General features: G+C 44.8%; 1 protein-coding gene across 1 annotated transcript; it reads left to right on the forward strand.

Moving 5' to 3' along the window:
• The first annotated feature begins 368 nt into the window (after window positions 1–368).
• On the forward strand, window positions 369–16,484 carry LOC104578057 (myosin heavy chain, skeletal muscle, adult-like). Its single transcript, XM_088535812.1, has 38 exons — window positions 369–860; window positions 948–1,091; window positions 1,185–1,341; window positions 3,187–3,214; window positions 3,315–3,426; window positions 3,515–3,607; window positions 3,739–3,802; window positions 3,889–3,987; window positions 4,093–4,196; window positions 4,279–4,417; window positions 4,911–5,029; window positions 5,128–5,277; window positions 5,941–6,111; window positions 6,632–6,938; window positions 7,040–7,113; window positions 7,371–7,458; window positions 7,553–7,670; window positions 7,991–8,114; window positions 8,725–8,861; window positions 8,968–9,223; window positions 9,819–10,061; window positions 10,579–10,755; window positions 10,838–10,983; window positions 11,060–11,150; window positions 11,239–11,628; window positions 11,768–11,894; window positions 12,076–12,194; window positions 12,621–12,817; window positions 13,227–13,410; window positions 13,497–13,662; window positions 13,825–13,949; window positions 14,155–14,463; window positions 14,564–14,767; window positions 15,017–15,142; window positions 15,237–15,407; window positions 15,490–15,594; window positions 15,742–15,837; window positions 16,249–16,484. Exons 1-38 carry the CDS (start codon window positions 657–659, stop codon window positions 16,402–16,404), a joined length of 5,820 nt encoding a protein of 1,939 aa, XP_088391938.1. The 5' UTR covers window positions 369–656; the 3' UTR covers window positions 16,405–16,484.
• Window positions 16,485–17,525: the final 1,041 nt, after the last annotated feature.

Consider the following 17,525-nt stretch of genomic DNA (forward strand, 5'->3'; position numbering starts at 1 on the left):
ATATCTGGTCAAATCAAATGACCATTATACCCTCACTTCAGTTTGCCAGACAATACTTTGCCAAAGAAAGTTTGCCAAAAAATGTTTTGACCGAAGAAAGAGGAGAAATCCAGAGCATCTGCATCACAGACTCTATATAAGCCTCTTTGGAGCGCTCTGCCCCGTCTCTAGAAAAAGTTTCAAGGTAAGTGTGCTGTGTCTGGAAATTTGTTAAAATCAGGCATCCCCCTTTATTGCATATTTATGCAGTGTATTCTTACCACAGCAAGAGGCTTCCAAATCAGTCTTTCCATTTGCTGTCAAGGAGCCATAATATTTTTAATTATAACTATTTTTAATTATACATTGCAATCAGAAAATGCCTTTTTCTTTTGAACTTACACTAACTGTGCAATCTGTCCAATGCCACAAGACACAAACAAAATCAAATTTTTAAAAAGTTCCTCCCTATTATTCAGGTTTGAATATAGTATATTTCTCTTTTGGCTTCCAATTATTAGATAATAGGAAATTTATTTATAGTAGACATTTCAGACTTCGTCTTAGAGCTTTGTAAGATGTATCCTTGCTAACACAGAATATTTTTGATCCTCGGATACAACATTTCTCTTCCCACACAGGGTCCTCTGCTGACGTGCTTTCAGTAAACTGCAGCCATGTCTACGGACGCTGAGATGGCCGTCTTTGGGGAGGCAGCTCCCTACCTCCGGAAGTCAGAAAAGGAGAGAATCGAGGCCCAGAACAAGCCCTTCGATGCCAAGTCATCAGTCTTTGTGGTGCATCCTAAAGAGTCCTTTGTGAAAGGGACAATCCAGAGCAGGGAAGGAGGGAAGGTCACTGTCAAGACTGAAGGTGGAGAAGTAAGTAAAATACAAGCTTCAGAGCAGCATTTACTTCTCACTCCGAGCTCTTAGCTGACATGCATGGATCTCTCATTTCCTTGGCAGACTCTGACCGTGAAGGAAGACCAAGTCTTCTCCATGAACCCTCCCAAGTACGACAAAATCGAGGACATGGCCATGATGACCCACCTCCACGAACCCGCTGTGCTGTATAACCTCAAAGAGCGTTATGCAGCCTGGATGATCTACGTAAGTAGCAGCCACAGGCTTCCTGCAACTCGCTAGGAAGAGCCAGTCTGCTAAAGCCAATGGAAGCCAACTTGCTGTGTCCTGTCCTTGCAGACCTACTCGGGTCTCTTCTGTGTCACTGTCAACCCCTACAAGTGGCTGCCGGTGTACAACCCGGAGGTGGTGTTGGCCTACCGAGGCAAAAAGCGCCAGGAGGCCCCTCCCCACATCTTCTCCATCTCTGACAACGCCTATCAGTTCATGCTAACTGGTGAGTTGTTTGGTTTTCTTCAAAATTATTTGGACACAAATATTCTCAAATAAGACTTTTTTTTCTCTGAAAATGACACAGTTTTTTTGAGGATGTTGTGAGGGTGAATGTCCTCTCATCACTGCAAACATTTTCTTTATTCATGCCGTATTTACAACAACCAAGGCTGTAACTTACTACCCAAGATATTTGGGAGGCTATAGTTTAACGCTGAAAACACTGTCAGTTTTCCCTTCAAATAATTTGGAATATACTTCTGATTTGGTTATAGGTAGGACTGTGCTATTAATAATTTGCTTTGCAGGATTGCAAGTCACTTGGGTGGAGTTCTTTGAATAGGATTTGGTCTTAATGGAATGGAGATATCAAACCTCATGCTTCCTAGAGTGATTCTATGAAACTGCAGGGACCAGGCTCAGCTAGACTTCACTGCGAAACCTGAACCTCAGAAAATTGGAGAAAACTCTCCCCATTCTGTCCAGCTATATAGCCTATGAAAGGATGCTGTTAAACACACCTAGGCTTTTTTTTTTTCTAAACAAAACAAAACAAGAAACACTTTGCAATGTTCAAATGACTAAAATAGAAAGCATCATAAATTCTGGCAAGGCATCTGTGAAAACACAGGAAGGCATGCAAAAAGAAAAGTTTCAGAACCAAATTGCAGAAAGCATAAAATTTAATACTTAAAAAAAATTAAAATACATAAGAATCAGAAAATTTTCAAACAGATCTGTGGATTCACTCTGCAGGGTCTGCAGTTCTTATTTAAAAGGACAACTTAGAAAATACAAGGCCACATCAGAACAGTTAAATTAGCATTTATGCCTGTTTATCTTGAAGGCTAATGAGAAGTATTCATTTCTGGAACTCTTTGTTCTAGAAGAATTCCCCAGAGGAACTGCTTCTCATTGAAGTCTACTTAAAAGAAAGTAGAGAACAAACCATCAGAATAAATTTTAATAAATTGCCAGGACAAAATTCTCCCAAACATTCCAGGGGAATGCTAAAGATGAACTGAAATCTCCTTGGAAGATGACGAGTGCTGTAGAATTTTTTTTAAAAGATTGAGAGCAGAGAGCATACCAGTAAGGGTGATGATCACTTGTGACAGCCCAACTGGTAGAAACTTCTAAATTAAGTGATTACTGGACATGTGAGTATATGTTACTTACCAAGAAAAACTGATGCAATTCTTTTAAAAGGCATCATGACTCACAAATCCTCTGCCTTTTTTTTTTCTTTTTTTGATCAAGGCAGAGCCCAAACTGTTATGTATGAAAACTCGACTCTAGCTGTGGAGAAAATAAAACTTGAATATTCGAGCATAACGAAGTATACTTTAGCGAAAGGTTGCTACATGTTTGCGATTTCATTTTCTCTAGGCAATAGTTTACTAGCTATGGAAAGAATGATCACGTAATAGAGGCCTTTAGTCTTACAGTTGGTTGTCCCTAAGTTATTCAGGTTGTGAGAAGCACTTTCACTACTTCATTACAGTTTACAGATAGTTCAGTATTATCTTTACAGATAGTCCAATATAAACTGGTAATGCTACCTAAATGTACTTCAGTTTCGACTCCTTTATACATACAAGTATAATCTGTCCTGACATGAAGAGAATATCCTAGAAAGAGATGTACTACATGTGATGTTCATGTCAATATTGATGAAAATAAAATTCCACTTATTAATAATGATAATAATGATAGGTAATAGGCCAAAAGATTATAAGAGCTTGGGTGGAATTACCAAATATTTTTAGAAGGAATAGGCTGTCCAGTACTCCTTCACAGCTATTATTGTTATATAAGGTGTTCATGTGCCTCTATTTTTTTCTCATAGATCGCGAGAATCAGTCAATCCTGATCACGTACGTACATTCCCTGCTCCGATTCCCAAGGGCTGGCTCTGTGCCTGGGGACCTGCTGCCTGACCAGACGTTCTCTGCTTCTCTCTCTTTTGCTTCCCAGCGGAGAATCCGGAGCAGGGAAGACTGTGAACACCAAGCGTGTCATCCAGTACTTTGCAACAATTGCAGCTAGTGGGGAGAAGAAGAAGGAGGAGCAGTCTGGCAAAATGCAGGTGAGTTGAAGGGAATGGCCTGAAAGCTTGCCCTGTAATTAGCACATGGATTAAGCACTAAATGTCAACAATACTTACTGTATTATAGGGAACGCTTGAGGATCAAATCATCAGTGCCAACCCCTTGCTGGAGGCCTTTGGAAATGCCAAGACCGTGAGGAATGACAACTCCTCACGCTTTGTAAGTTGTTGCTTGGGATAAAATCTCTCCCTCTCCTTGCAACAGTAATGATGGACCTTGTGCTATTTCCACGAAGGGAGATGGCACTGGAATGCAGCTAGGCTGAAGTGCTTCTTTTTTTCCCTTCACAGGGCAAATTCATCAGAATCCACTTTGGGGCCACAGGAAAACTGGCTTCTGCTGACATTGAAACATGTAGGAGAGCTTCCTTGCCTGATAATGTATTTCCACCCCCATGCACTGTTCACTTCTCGGTTAACTCTTTCTCTCTTCCTTACCAGATCTGCTGGAGAAGTCAAGGGTCACCTTCCAGCTCAAAGCGGAAAGAAGCTACCACATATTTTACCAGATCATGTCCAACAAGAAGCCGGAGCTAATTGGTAGGAAGAATCACTAACTTTTCTGGAGGAAAATGTTGAAAAACAACATATTCTACTATCTAGGTGACAAAACTAAACCTCTTTCTCATTTGTTCTTGTGTTCAGACATGCTCCTCATTACCACCAACCCCTATGACTATCATTACGTAAGTCAAGGTGAGATCACTGTTCCCAGCATTGATGACCAGGAGGAGCTGATGGCTACAGATGTAAGTAATGCACCACAAAGAGTTCCAACAAAACCCATTTTCACTGTTCTTTCTTATACTGACTTTACTTTTCCTACTGCAGAGTGCCATTGACATCCTGGGCTTCAATGCTGATGAAAAAGTGGCCATTTACAAGCTGACAGGGGCTGTCATGCACTATGGGAACTTGAAGTTCAAGCAGAAGCAACGAGAGGAGCAGGCAGAGCCAGATGGCACGGAAGGTACTGGAACGCTCACTTGTTCAAAGAATGCTGCCAGGGCAAAGATGATATGTTAGCCTTCAAAAGCAAATCTTAGTTGAAACTGCGAGGAAAAGAATCTCAGTGGACTGTCTAACTGTGGAGGCATTTTTCTCGTCAGAAGAAGTAACATACTTTTATCTGTTCATTTGGTAAATCACAAATACTTAGCCTCAAGGGAGAAACCCTTACACAGGATATCTCTCCTCCACTACAACCTTTACCTGTTAAATTAGAGTCATGAATACTCATATATCTTCTGAAATAAGCCAAAATAAAAGGCAAGATCAGCATTATATTTCATGTATTTCCTTCCCTCCCAGATCTCCTATGTGAGACCAGACAGAAATTTTTGCCTTTCAAGAAAAAGCACAGTAGATTTTACTCTGAAAAACTCCATGTTGGCCTAATTATGGTCATTGTCCAATGATCTGTTCTTCTCTCTCACTCTCTGTATTCCTTTTCCCTTGTTTAGTGGCTGACAAGGCTGCCTACCTGATGGGACTAAACTCGGCTGACCTACTCAAAGCCCTGTGCTATCCTCGAGTCAAGGTTGGGAATGAATTTGTGACCAAAGGTCAAACTGTGGAACAGGTAAAGAAAGTATAAAGCACTTGTCTTGAATGAAGACTTTTGATTTCTTCTCTGGTCCCAAAAGGTAACTCCTAAGAGTAATTTCTTCTATGCCTTAGGTGAACAATTCAGTAGGTGCCCTGGCAAAAGCTGTCTATGAGAAGATGTTCTTGTGGATGGTCATTCGTATCAACCAACAACTGGATACCAAGCAACCCAGACAGTACTTCATTGGTGTGCTGGACATTGCTGGCTTTGAGATCTTTGATGTAAGGAAGAAGACTGTGGCATTGCTTCTGTGGGAGGGACAAAGAGTAGTCATAAGGATTCAGAAAAGTGTTTCTTTTTATGAGAATACAGAAGCATGTCTTCATCATCTGTAGTTTTCTGGAATCACCTTTTCAGACTTAGGACTAAGGTTCACACAGAGCAGGTCCAAAGGTTTGGATGTTCTTGGAGAAGCTAAGCAAAGGGTTGTGCTCTGAGAGAAAGCACAGCATATTTCCCATGTTGTGAATGCCCTGATGCTAGAGCTATTATGTCAGAGCAAAGAAAGCCTAAGGTATTCATCAGAAGGCTGAGAAATTCTTGGGTGGAACAGTGAGGATTTTTGCATTGTCCTGCAGATAGGAGAGGGGCAACAGCTTTATTTTGCTGCAGCTAAGGTTACTGAACTGTTTAGCTTATGAGTAGCACAGCAAAGAAGAAATTCCACTTTCGGATCAATTTCAAAAAAATTTTCACGCTAACAAAAATTCCTTGAGGATGCTAAATTTCACAACAGAAATCCTACTAGGGAAACACACACCATTAAAACACAGTAAGGCGCAGAGTTTCATTTGGGAACTGCAGGTAGAATTAGCATGTTGTTTATGAAGCTGAGATAATTGCTGCATCTTGAGAACCTCTCCATCTCTCTTTGCATTGGACAGTTCAACAGCTTTGAGCAGCTGTGCATCAACTTCACCAATGAGAAACTGCAACAGTTCTTCAACCACCACATGTTTGTGCTGGAGCAAGAGGAGTACAAGAAGGAAGGCATTGAATGGGAGTTCATTGACTTTGGGATGGACCTGGCCGCTTGCATTGAACTCATTGAGAAGGTACCTATTCCATCCAGGTGTATGATGCACTCAGAATTTTGTGATGTTTCTAGGCCAGATTCAGCTGACATGTAATCCTTCCCACCCACTCCCAGACATTCAGTATCAGCTAAACCTTCTATCTGGTCTTGAGATTTATTTTATCTTGAGGTAAGGAAATTAGGAAGGCCAAAAACAGATCTGTGTTGTCAATCCCATTTTACCCTGTCTTCAAGCATGGAAAAGATCCTCCAAGTAACAGAATTCTTTAAAATAGATTACAGTTGGTTTCCCTTCTCTTTTCCTCCTTCCTACTGCCCCGTCTAACTAGATTTGCACCAATGTTCTTTCCAGTTCTGTGAAGACAGGCTGCAGGAAGGCAAGGGAAGGAAAGGGAAGAGAAAGGAAGGGAAGGCAGAAATCAGTTTTCTAACTGAGAACAAGCCCTGACTAACGTAGGCACCCTGGTACCTCTGGTGCTCATGGCCTGAGTCTCGCACCATTGTAATCTTTCTCGGGCTTTTCTTGTGATGTCTTCCAGCCCATGGGCATCTTCTCCATCCTGGAAGAGGAGTGCATGTTCCCCAAGGCAACTGACACCTCTTTCAAGAACAAGCTCTATGACCAGCACCTGGGCAAGTCCAACAACTTCCAGAAGCCCAAGCCTGCCAAAGGCAAGGCTGAGGCCCACTTCTCCCTGGTGCACTATGCTGGCACAGTGGACTACAACATCTCTGGCTGGCTTGAGAAGAACAAGGACCCTCTGAATGAAACTGTCATTGGGCTGTACCAGAAATCATCTGTGAAGACACTGGCTCTACTCTTTTCTGCCTATGGTGGAGAAGCAGGTAAGCTCTTTAAAATCCACATGTAGCATCTGTTCATAATACAAATGGGGCATCTCCAAGGTAACATTGAAAACATCTGTTCTTTTCCTTCACTTTTGCAGATGCTGGTGGTGGTGGCAAGAAGGGTGGTAAGAAGAAGGGTTCTTCTTTCCAGACTGTCTCAGCTCTTTTCCGGGTAAGTCCAGAGTTCATTGGCTTTGAAAACGGTCTTTGAAAATATTAAGTAAACTCTTTATCATTCTCAAAAAGTCTCTTTGAAAATTTTCAGTATTGCAGCATGGTAAAATTCATAATCCAAGATTCCAAAAAAGAAAATTTATTTCAGGATTATAGTGATGAGTTGTCACTATGAGACACACAGTTTGATGTATTCACTCGTAAGAACGTAGTGCTTATAATTAATGACTTAAACTTTACTTCGTGACCTCTCAGGAAAATCTAAACAAGCTGATGGCCAACTTGAGAAGCACTCACCCCCATTTTGTACGCTGCATCATCCCAAATGAAACAAAAACACCTGGTAAGGGGATAAAGCGGGAGGAAAACTGGAGCCACAGGAGCTCTTCCACAGGTTGCCCAGCAATGGGGTAATCATTAATGGTGTTGCTTGTTAGGTGCCATGGAGCATGAGCTGGTGCTGCACCAGCTGCGGTGCAATGGCGTGCTGGAAGGGATCCGAATTTGCCGGAAAGGATTCCCCAGCAGAGTGCTCTATGCTGACTTCAAACAGAGGTAAAAGTGCCAAACCTTTTGCCCATTCTGCCAAGATGAGTCGCGTGAGCATCCGAGCCTATTGCAAATATTATACTTTACGCTGAACTGAGGAGTAATATAAGAACATTTCATTCTCAGTTAATCATGGCATAATGTGGCTTGGGGTTGAGATTACCATGGATTTGGTCTTAACAGTATGAAAACTTTCTACTCCCTGTCCTGAAAGCATGCACTGTTCCCAGGCATGAACTTGTGTCAGTCAGACATTCTGAGAAGGCTTCAGACACAGTGGTGGTCGGTATGATGCGAATTTATTCATGTTCTGTTTTCTTCTCCAGGTACCGTGTGCTAAATGCAAGCGCTATCCCAGAGGGACAGTTCATAGACAGCAAGAAGGCTTCTGAGAAGCTCCTTGGCTCCATCGATGTGGACCACACCCAGTACAGATTTGGTCATACCAAGGTAGAAAGCAACTCTTGGTTTCAAAGGCTCTGTCAGAGAGCAGTGAGGGCTGACTCCTCCCTCTGGGACAGGGATCCAAGACTGATGACACAGATGGCAGGATGGAGGGCTCACCAGGCAGGCCTCAGCCCAATAGCATGCAAGGAAGGCAGACCCAGGCATGGTAGTCAGGTTCAAGCAGAAGTCCCTGCTGTCAGGCAAGTCTGTGGCAATGTGGAGAATGTCCAAAGTGACGTCAGAAAACCAATCTGCAGGCCAGGTGGGGAAAACTAGTGTCAAAGATAGTAATCACCAGTCAGATCTGCAGAGTTGAGGTGAAGCCAAGATGTTAGTGTGCAGGTCAGAGTTCAGTTCATTTGGGACTATGGCAGGGCAGAGGCACTACTGTAGGTGAACTGGAGACCAATATTTGTACAACATAGCCTAGGCACCTAGAGACTCCATGCAGCACTTAAAATGGCTTTCATAGTCAGAGGGTGTGGGTAGAATCTTGAAGTTAGGCTGCTGAGGGCCATTAAGACTTATTTGTGTGCTCACAGACCTCGACAGAGTCTCTTACTGAGATTTGTACTACATGAGGTTAATGTGCTACTATATTCCATTTCTCAAGGTGTTCTTCAAAGCTGGGCTAATAGGTCTTCTGGAGGAGATGAGAGATGAAAAGCTGGCAGAGATTATGACCATGATACAAGCCAGGTGCAGGGGCTTCCTCATGAGAGTGGAATATCGGAGAATGGTGGAGAGGAGGTACACATTCCTTACCTTGAATTTGATCTCATGGTTATTGTCTGTTAACAGATTCTCAATAAATCCTTTCATAAGGTATATAATAGATGAATGAATTGTATTTCAGGGAGTCCATCTTCTGCATCCAGTACAATGTCCGGTCCTTCATGAACGTTAAGCACTGGCCCTGGATGAAGCTGTTCTTCAAGATCAAGCCCTTGCTGAAGAGCGCAGAATCAGAGAAGGAAATGGCCAATATGAAGGAAGAGTTTGAGAAAACCAAGGAAGAGCTTGCAAAGTCTGAAGCAAAGAGGAAGGAGCTGGAGGAGAAAATGGTGGCTTTGCTGCAGGAAAAAAATGACCTGCAGCTCCAAGTGCAGGCTGTGAGTATTGTCATTTATTTGTCCATAGGACCAGGAGTTAGCATGGTCACATTAGTCTCTGGCAAGCACAGACTGAAAAACTCCATCACACTTAACATATCTCTTTGAAAAGGGAAGAACTGTACCATACATGCTGCGTTTTTATGGGAGAAATACATTATTTTTCTGAGATATTATGAAATACTACCAGAAGCAGCATGATTTAAAGAATTTCTGCTAACCTACATTGTTTACGAAGGGAAAAGATGCTGATACTTCTTTAAGGAGATATAGTTTCAGGGACCATTCTTATGCGATGCGTGTGAATTTCTGAGTATCTCAAAATTATGAACTTCTTAAGCATATTTTGAAAATTTAATATATATAAATGCATATATTTTTGACAATAAGATAGACAAACAGATCAGATAGATAAAAATACTCTGGGAGGATTTATTCCCTTTAGAGGAGATATAAAGCTCCACAGAAAAAAGAACGAGACTGTTTTTTGGATGGAAATGCCACATCAGCCTGCGTTCTCACACATGCCTACTTGGTAACAGAGCTGAGAAACTTCAGAATCTTATAACCCCAGAAAATCTCTTTTTGTCTATAGGAAGCAGATAGCTTGGCCGATGCAGAGGAAAGATGTGACCAGCTGATCAAAACCAAAATCCAGCTGGAAGCCAAAATTAAGGAGGTGACTGAAAGAGCAGAGGATGAGGAGGAAATCAATGCTGAGCTGACAGCCAAGAAGAGGAAACTAGAGGATGAATGCTCAGAGCTGAAGAAAGATATTGATGACCTTGAGCTAACGCTGGCCAAAGTTGAGAAGGAAAAGCATGCCACTGAGAACAAGGTACAGACCTGGGAATACAAAAAAAAGGCTGAGACAAGGAACTGTCTCCCACAGCCTGATATCACAGAATCACAGAATGGTTGAGGGTGGAAGGGACCTCTAGAGAGCATCAAGTCCAATCCCCCTGATCAAGCCAGGTCACCTAGAGGACGTTGTACAGGGTTGCATGCAGGCAGGTTTTGAAATCTCCAGGGAAGGAGACTCCACAACCTCTCCTGGCAGCCTCTCCAGGGCTCTGTCACCCTCACAGTAAAGAAGTTCTTCCTCATATGCAGATGAAATTTCCTGAGTTTCAGTTTTTTCCTGTGTACTCGTTACCCTTTGTCCTTTCACTCGACATCACCAAGAAGGGTTTAGCCCAAACCTCTGTACACATCCCTTGCACAATGCTAGTTTTGCAACGTGGCAGCCCAAAGGGAAACCAATATCTTGACTGAGCGTTCCAAAGTGATTAAAGGGACTGCATCAAAAGATGTGTTTCCTGTCTGTTTATTGGACACTTGCTCATAATGTGCAGGTGAAAAACCTCACTGAGGAGATGGCAGCCCTGGATGAAACCATCGCCAAGCTCACAAAAGAGAAGAAAGCCCTCCAAGAGGCCCACCAACAGACACTGGATGACCTGCAGGCAGAAGAGGACAAAGTCAATACGCTGACCAAGGCTAAAACCAAGCTGGAACAGCAAGTGGATGATGTAAGGACATGCACACAGTAGGCAGATAGGACATTTGTGGAGGTAGACCTGGCAGGAAGAACATTCATGGCCTTGTGTTTAGCTTGAAGGGTCCCTGGAGCAAGAGAAGAAACTGCGCATGGACCTTGAGAGAGCCAAGAGGAAACTCGAGGGTGATCTGAAGCTGTCCCATGACAGCATAATGGACTTGGAAAATGATAAGCAGCAGCTGGATGAGAAACTGAAGAAGTAAGCATGCTTGAAGGACAATTCTGTGCTGTGCTGGTGTGCATGAGTGCTCTAACACAGGTTTTTTTGTGCACAGGAAAGACTTTGAAATCAGCCAGATCCAGAGCAAAATCGAGGATGAACAAGCCCTGGGCATGCAATTACAGAAGAAGATCAAGGAGTTGCAGGCAAGTCTCTGTTCCGTCCATTCTCTCACACTGACAGAGGTCCAGTCGGAGCAGGGCATGGGTGTGATTGGTGCCTACTGTTCCGCAGGCCAGAATTGAGGAACTGGAGGAGGAAATTGAGGCCGAGCGGACCTCTCGCGCCAAAGCAGAGAAGCATCGGGCTGACCTCTCCAGGGAGCTGGAGGAGATCAGCGAGCGCCTGGAGGAAGCAGGGGGAGCTACGGCAGCTCAGATCGACATGAACAAGAAGCGTGAGGCGGAATTTCAGAAGATGCGGCGCGACCTCGAAGAGGCCACTCTGCAGCATGAAGCCACCGCTGCCGCCCTGCGCAAGAAGCACGCGGACAGCACAGCCGAGCTCGGGGAGCAAATAGACAACCTGCAGCGTGTCAAGCAGAAGCTGGAGAAGGAGAAGAGTGAGCTCAAGATGGAGATTGATGACTTGGCCAGTAACATGGAGTCTGTCTCCAAAGCCAAGGTATAGATCTGCCTTTGGGTTTTTTTGAACTCAGCCATATGGTATGGCATACAGGCTGCATCTACGAAACATGGTCTCGTATAAGAGTCCCCCTATAACCAAGAGTCATCTTTCCTCCTTCCATGTGTTCGATCCCTAGGCAAATCTAGAGAAGATGTGCCGCACTCTGGAAGACCAACTGAGTGAGATTAAGACAAAGGAAGAGCAGGATCAGCGCACGATTAATGACCTCAATACACACAGGGCTCGTCTGCAGACAGAAACAGGTGAGACATTCTCATCCCCGAGGTGCCCAGCGTGATCCTTCAAGTCATGAGAGTTCACCAAAGGGTTCAAAGTGGTGGTTTGTCTTGTCCAAGCCACCAACAGGTTTACAGGCACCAATTGTCATGCTATTGCTAGTGACAGAACAATAAGAGTTTTGCTTGTTTCTTTTATATTTCCCAGGGGAATATTCACGCCAGGTGGAGGAAAAGGATGCCTTGATTTCTCAGCTGACTAGAGGCAAGCAGGGCTTTACCCAACAGATTGAGGAACTGAAGAGACATCTAGATGAAGAAATAAAGGTGATTGTTGTTGCTGTAAAAGGCTTCTTTATCCTTCGGGCGAGAATTTTGTTCCAGAAAGGCTTTCCCTGAAGCCAAGTATTGCTGGCAGAAGTACTAGATCATAGCCCAACTGACTGTATCCTGGTTTCTACCCTAGAGGAAGTTCTCCACATGGCTTTCATGCACTTGGTGATGCTGTCTCATATAGCATTTAGACACAGGTGTAGAAACATTTATATAAAGAACAGATTATCTTCTCCTTCAGTGCCACAGTCTGATTCCCTAGAACATATCTAGGAAGGATTAATCACTCCTAGCTTTAAATTTTTCTGTGAGAACTTAGCTGTACTTTCCCCTAGGGCGCTAGGCCAATGACTGACATTTTTACTGTCAAGAAGCATCTCAGAATACGTGCTGAAGTTAACAGTCCTAATGCTTCCCCAGGCCAAGAATGCCCTGGCTCACGCCTTGCAATCTGCTCGCCATGACTGTGACTTGCTCCGGGAGCAATATGAAGAGGAGCAGGAAGCCAAGGGGGAGCTGCAGCGTGCCCTGTCCAAGGCCAACAGTGAAGTGGCCCAGTGGAGGACCAAATATGAGACGGATGCCATTCAGCGCACTGAGGAGCTGGAGGAGGCCAAGTATGTGGGGACTGGGATGTGACAGAGCAGCAGGACAAGGGCAGTAAAAGAAATTATGATACTGCCTGAAAATATAAGGCAGGTTGATGGCATAACTGAGACTTGTTAAAGCTGCTCAATTACATGCTTTAAGGTGTGTGAGGGAGGTAAAGGGTGCTCTGAAGAAAGGGAGTTGTAAAGACAAATATACCTATCAAGGTTAGAAATTTTAAAAGGCTAATACTCTGCATAGGGTCAGGGCACAAGTGCTGGGCTCTATTTTCCATGTAGTCTTGGGGAAAAAGCGGCTTCTGTTAAAAAAAGAGACAGATTTCCTAATAAATGGTAAAAAGGACTAATGCTCTCTTGTGAGTAATAACACTGGCTTCTCAGTGATCACTGAGTGGCTACTGTGTTTACTGCATCCTAGGAAGAAGTTGGCACAGCGTCTACAGGATGCAGAGGAACATGTGGAAGCTGTGAACTCCAAATGTGCTTCCCTGGAAAAAACAAAGCAGAGGCTGCAGAGTGAAGTGGAGGACCTGATGATTGATGTGGAAAGGTCAAATGCAGCTTGTGCAGCTTTGGACAAGAAGCAGAAGAATTTCGACAAGGTAAAATGGGCTACAGCGCTGTACTGTGGGAACAGAGCATCCCCTTGTGATTGTCAGGTGCATAATCAGGCCCTGCTGCTCTTCAGATCCTGTCAGAGTGGAAGCAGAAGTATGAGGAAACGCAGGCTGAGCTGGAAGCCTCCCAGAAGGAGGCTCGCTCTCTCAGCACGGAGCTGTTCAAGATGAAGAATGCCTATGAGGAGTCCTTGGACCACCTGGAAACCCTGAAGCGCGAAAACAAGAACTTGCAGCGTAAGTCCTGGGCACTCTGCTCCTTTCTCACAAGCTTCTCTGTCCACCAACCCGCAGGGCTCTGTGGCTGCAGTCTTGTGAGGGTGCATGTCACGTACATGTGACAGGGCCTTTTTCATCCTGCTCTGTTCCTAATCCTGCCATTTGTCTCTGTCCCCACAGAGGAGATTTCTGACCTCACAGAGCAGATTGCAGAGAGTGGAAAGGCCATTCATGAGCTGGAGAAAGCGAAGAAGCAGGCTGAACAGGAGAAATCTGGAATCCAGGCTGCTCTGGAGGAGGCAGAGGTAAATGATAGTAGTCTTTGGTGGCAGTACTCATTGGTGACAGTAGTCACACTAAAACTATGAGAGACGCAGACATTTGGCTGTGAAATTTGTGGTTCTTGTCTGCCCTGGCTGTGGAGTACAGCAAACTCAGATTTCCCAAAGTACTGTGTAAAAGAGAAATTGGCAGGTAAGCAGGAGATTTAGTCCCCATCTACTTCTTTAGGCCTCCCTAGAACATGAGGAGGGGAAGATCCTGCGCCTCCAGCTGGAGCTCAACCAGATCAAATCTGAGATTGATCGGAAGATAGCAGAAAAGGATGAGGAAATTGACCAGCTGAAGAGAAACCATCTCCGAGTTGTGGAGTCCATGCAGAGCAGCCTGGATGCTGAGATCAGGAGCAGGAATGAAGCCCTGAGGCTGAAGAAGAAGATGGAGGGAGACCTCAATGAAATGGAGATCCAGTTGAGCCATGCCAACCGTGTAGCTGCAGAGGCCCAGAAGAACCTGAGAAACACCCAGGCAGTGCTGAAGGTCTGTTAAGCAAAGCTACATGTAGAGGAATGGCTTGTCTGTTATTTTCAGGACCCAAGGATGCTGAGCCACCTCATAATTTCTCTTGCCTCTTTTACAGGATACCCAGATACACTTGGACGATGCTCTCAGGACACAGGAGGACCTGAAGGAGCAGGTGGCCATGGTGGAGCGCAGAGCAAACTTGTTGCAGGCTGAAATAGAAGAGCTCCGGGGAGCCCTGGAGCAGACGGAGCGGTCAAGGAAAGTGGCTGAGCAGGAACTAATGGATGCAACGGAACGCGTGCAGCTTCTCCATACCCAGGTGAGGAACCCTGACGGAAATAACTCCCATAAAGAAGAGAAAGTTTAGAATGACATGAAAAATGATTACTGTAAAAAAACTTACGTGCTATGTTGTCACAAGACAAGGCCAGCTAGTCATCAGGTTGTAAATATGTCTCTAAAGACTGTCTGAGTTAAAGATTTCAATAAATACTTCCCTTAAATTTTCACTTCTTGAGGCAGAAGAGTCAGGTCTGACAATAGAAATTATGCTCCTTCTTTTGCACAGAACACCAGCTTGATCAACACCAAGAAGAAGCTGGAAACAGACATCATGCACATTCAGGGAGAAATGGAAGATACAATCCAGGAAGCTCGCAATGCTGAAGAGAAAGCCAAGAAGGCCATCACAGATGTGAGTTGGGAACTCCTTTCACTATCAAGTGGAGGACAGATTCTGCCCCTACATGTGTCCTATCTCCAACTGGTGCTGTTCCTTTGCTCTGCAGGCGGCCATGATGGCAGAAGAGCTGAAGAAGGAGCAGGACACAAGCGCCCACCTGGAGAGGATGAAGAAGAACTTGGACCAGACAGTGAAGGACCTGCAGCACCGTTTGGATGAAGCTGAGCAGCTGGCATTGAAAGGAGGGAAGAAGCAAATCCAGAAACTGGAGGCCAGGGTAGGTCTGAAATCTGTGCATCGGGGAACATGTCCCATGAGGCACTATCAGCAAAGCACTAAGGATGGGCTTCTCTTTGCAGGTGCGTGAGCTGGAAGGGGAGGTTGATTCTGAGCAGAAGCGCAGCGCTGAAGCCGTGAAGGGTGTGCGCAAATACGAGAGGAGGGTGAAGGAGCTGACCTACCAGGTAAGGCAGGAGGCCGCTCTCTGCTGGCACAGGCACACCTACTTCCTAGGGAGTCAGAATGTTGGCACACAGTTCCCAAGGGGAATTGTTAACCTACTGCAGTGTGGAAAGCAATGTGCTCTCTTTTCTCCTCACCACCTGCTCTAGTCTGAGGAAGACCGGAAGAATGTTCTAAGGCTCCAGGGCCTGGTGGACAAGCTGCAAATGAAAGTGAAGGCCTACAAGAGACAATCTGAGGAGGCTGTAAGTACTGACCCAGGTAGAGCCAGATTCTGGGAACTGAGGCACAGAAGCATGAGCAGTCCTCTTGGTTGAGCTTGTGCTGCCCCACCACAAGGAACTCCTCCTTCTGGAGCCTGTTAGGGAGAGTTGAGCACAGCAAAGATACGAGGGACTGAAGGCTATTTGCAGAGACTAACATATCGGCCACCAGGTTTACCCTGGTACTCTAAGACCTTGCTGTCAACTGAGCATGTTGCACTGTGTGAACAGTTGAACTCTATGAACAATGCCAAGGGTCACATCCACCAACTGAGAAGTCGGTGATTCCCTGGTGTCACCCAAAGTAGAGCTGCAGCCCCTCAGGTCCCAGTGGCAGCAGTACTGGAAAGCCCTGCCCTGGGCTGTTCCCCACCATCTCCTCTTCCCCTGCAGGAGGAGCTGTCCAACGTCAACCTCTCCAAATTCCGCAAGATCCAGCATGAACTGGAGGAAGCCGAGGAGCGGGCTGACATTGCAGAGTCGCAGGTCAACAAGCTCCGAGCCAAGAGCCGCGAGTTTCACAGCAAGAAGATAGAAGAGGAAGAGTGAGGATGTCAAGATGCAGCAAAGTGACACGGGTGGTGCACAAAATGTGAACCCCCGTCTCCTCTCTAATTAGCTTTTGTATTGCCCCCAATATCTAGAGAATAAAGAACAGATTCCTTTGCTTGTCTACCATGAATAACTGCAGTGTTTTCACTCTTTCCAAACATTTCCAATCTTTTTTTTTTTTCTTTTCCCCATTAGCTGATAGATGCCATTTTATGTCGGATAATGCTGTAAGGTTAACTTTAATTATGTCCATTAACTGTCAGCTCTGTTGTACACTTTTTTATTTCTCAGATTGATCAGGTAAAATCATACTTAATCTTATTTAGGGTGTGTAAGAGATACAGTTTAGAGCATACATATCACTGCTGTGCCATTTCCATGGCACCACACTATCATTCAATCTTTGTTTACCTTGGGCTTACCTTTCCCCTTTCAGCCCTGAGCTGCCAAGGTTCACCTGGCCCTATTTTCTTCATAGCCAGCACCTGGAAGCACTGGGCTATGAGACTATCAGCAGTTTTCTGCATCCTCCTTTGAAAACTTCCTATTTTTATTTTCACCTACAGGTGATCTTCTCTTGGAATTGCCTTCCTTTCTATGTTCATGGGGGTCAGAGACTATCCAGAGAGCCAAGAGTTCAGATGCACCCCTGTGCTTGCCATTTCCTAGTGGCTGGATTTTCTGTTGGCAGGGTTATCATGGGCATTTCTATGAGCTTCCCAATGCATTCAGCAAGGATCTCAGAAGGGGGTTCTGAGTTTGGACTCCAGGCTGGGTCCAGGACCCCCAAATGTGGGTGCTGCAGAGCCAGAGCACCCTTTTGAACAGGCTCTTAATGTACAGGGAATTGCCTGGTGCTGGATATTACTTTAGATCCCACACATCATTTTCTGACCTTCTGTACCTGTTACTCACTGAGCTTTTAACAACCAAAATGACATGACCAGGAGATGAACATGTTTTGATCAGTCAGGATTTAAAACAGCTCAAGTGACAGTGCCCTTTTCCCAAAACTAGATCAGTTACTCGCCAGGACTACCAGGTGAGTAGTGAGGTGAGGTGATCAGGACTACCAGCCAATTCCCCCTTTCTCAGAGTATCAGCATTGTACTGCTTAC

This window comes from Tinamus guttatus, unplaced genomic scaffold (assembly GCF_059628265.1).
Source record: "Tinamus guttatus ecotype Peru unplaced genomic scaffold, ASM5962826v1 Tinamus_guttatus_pri_ptg000649l, whole genome shotgun sequence".
Taxonomy (NCBI): Eukaryota; Metazoa; Chordata; class Aves; order Tinamiformes; family Tinamidae; genus Tinamus; species Tinamus guttatus.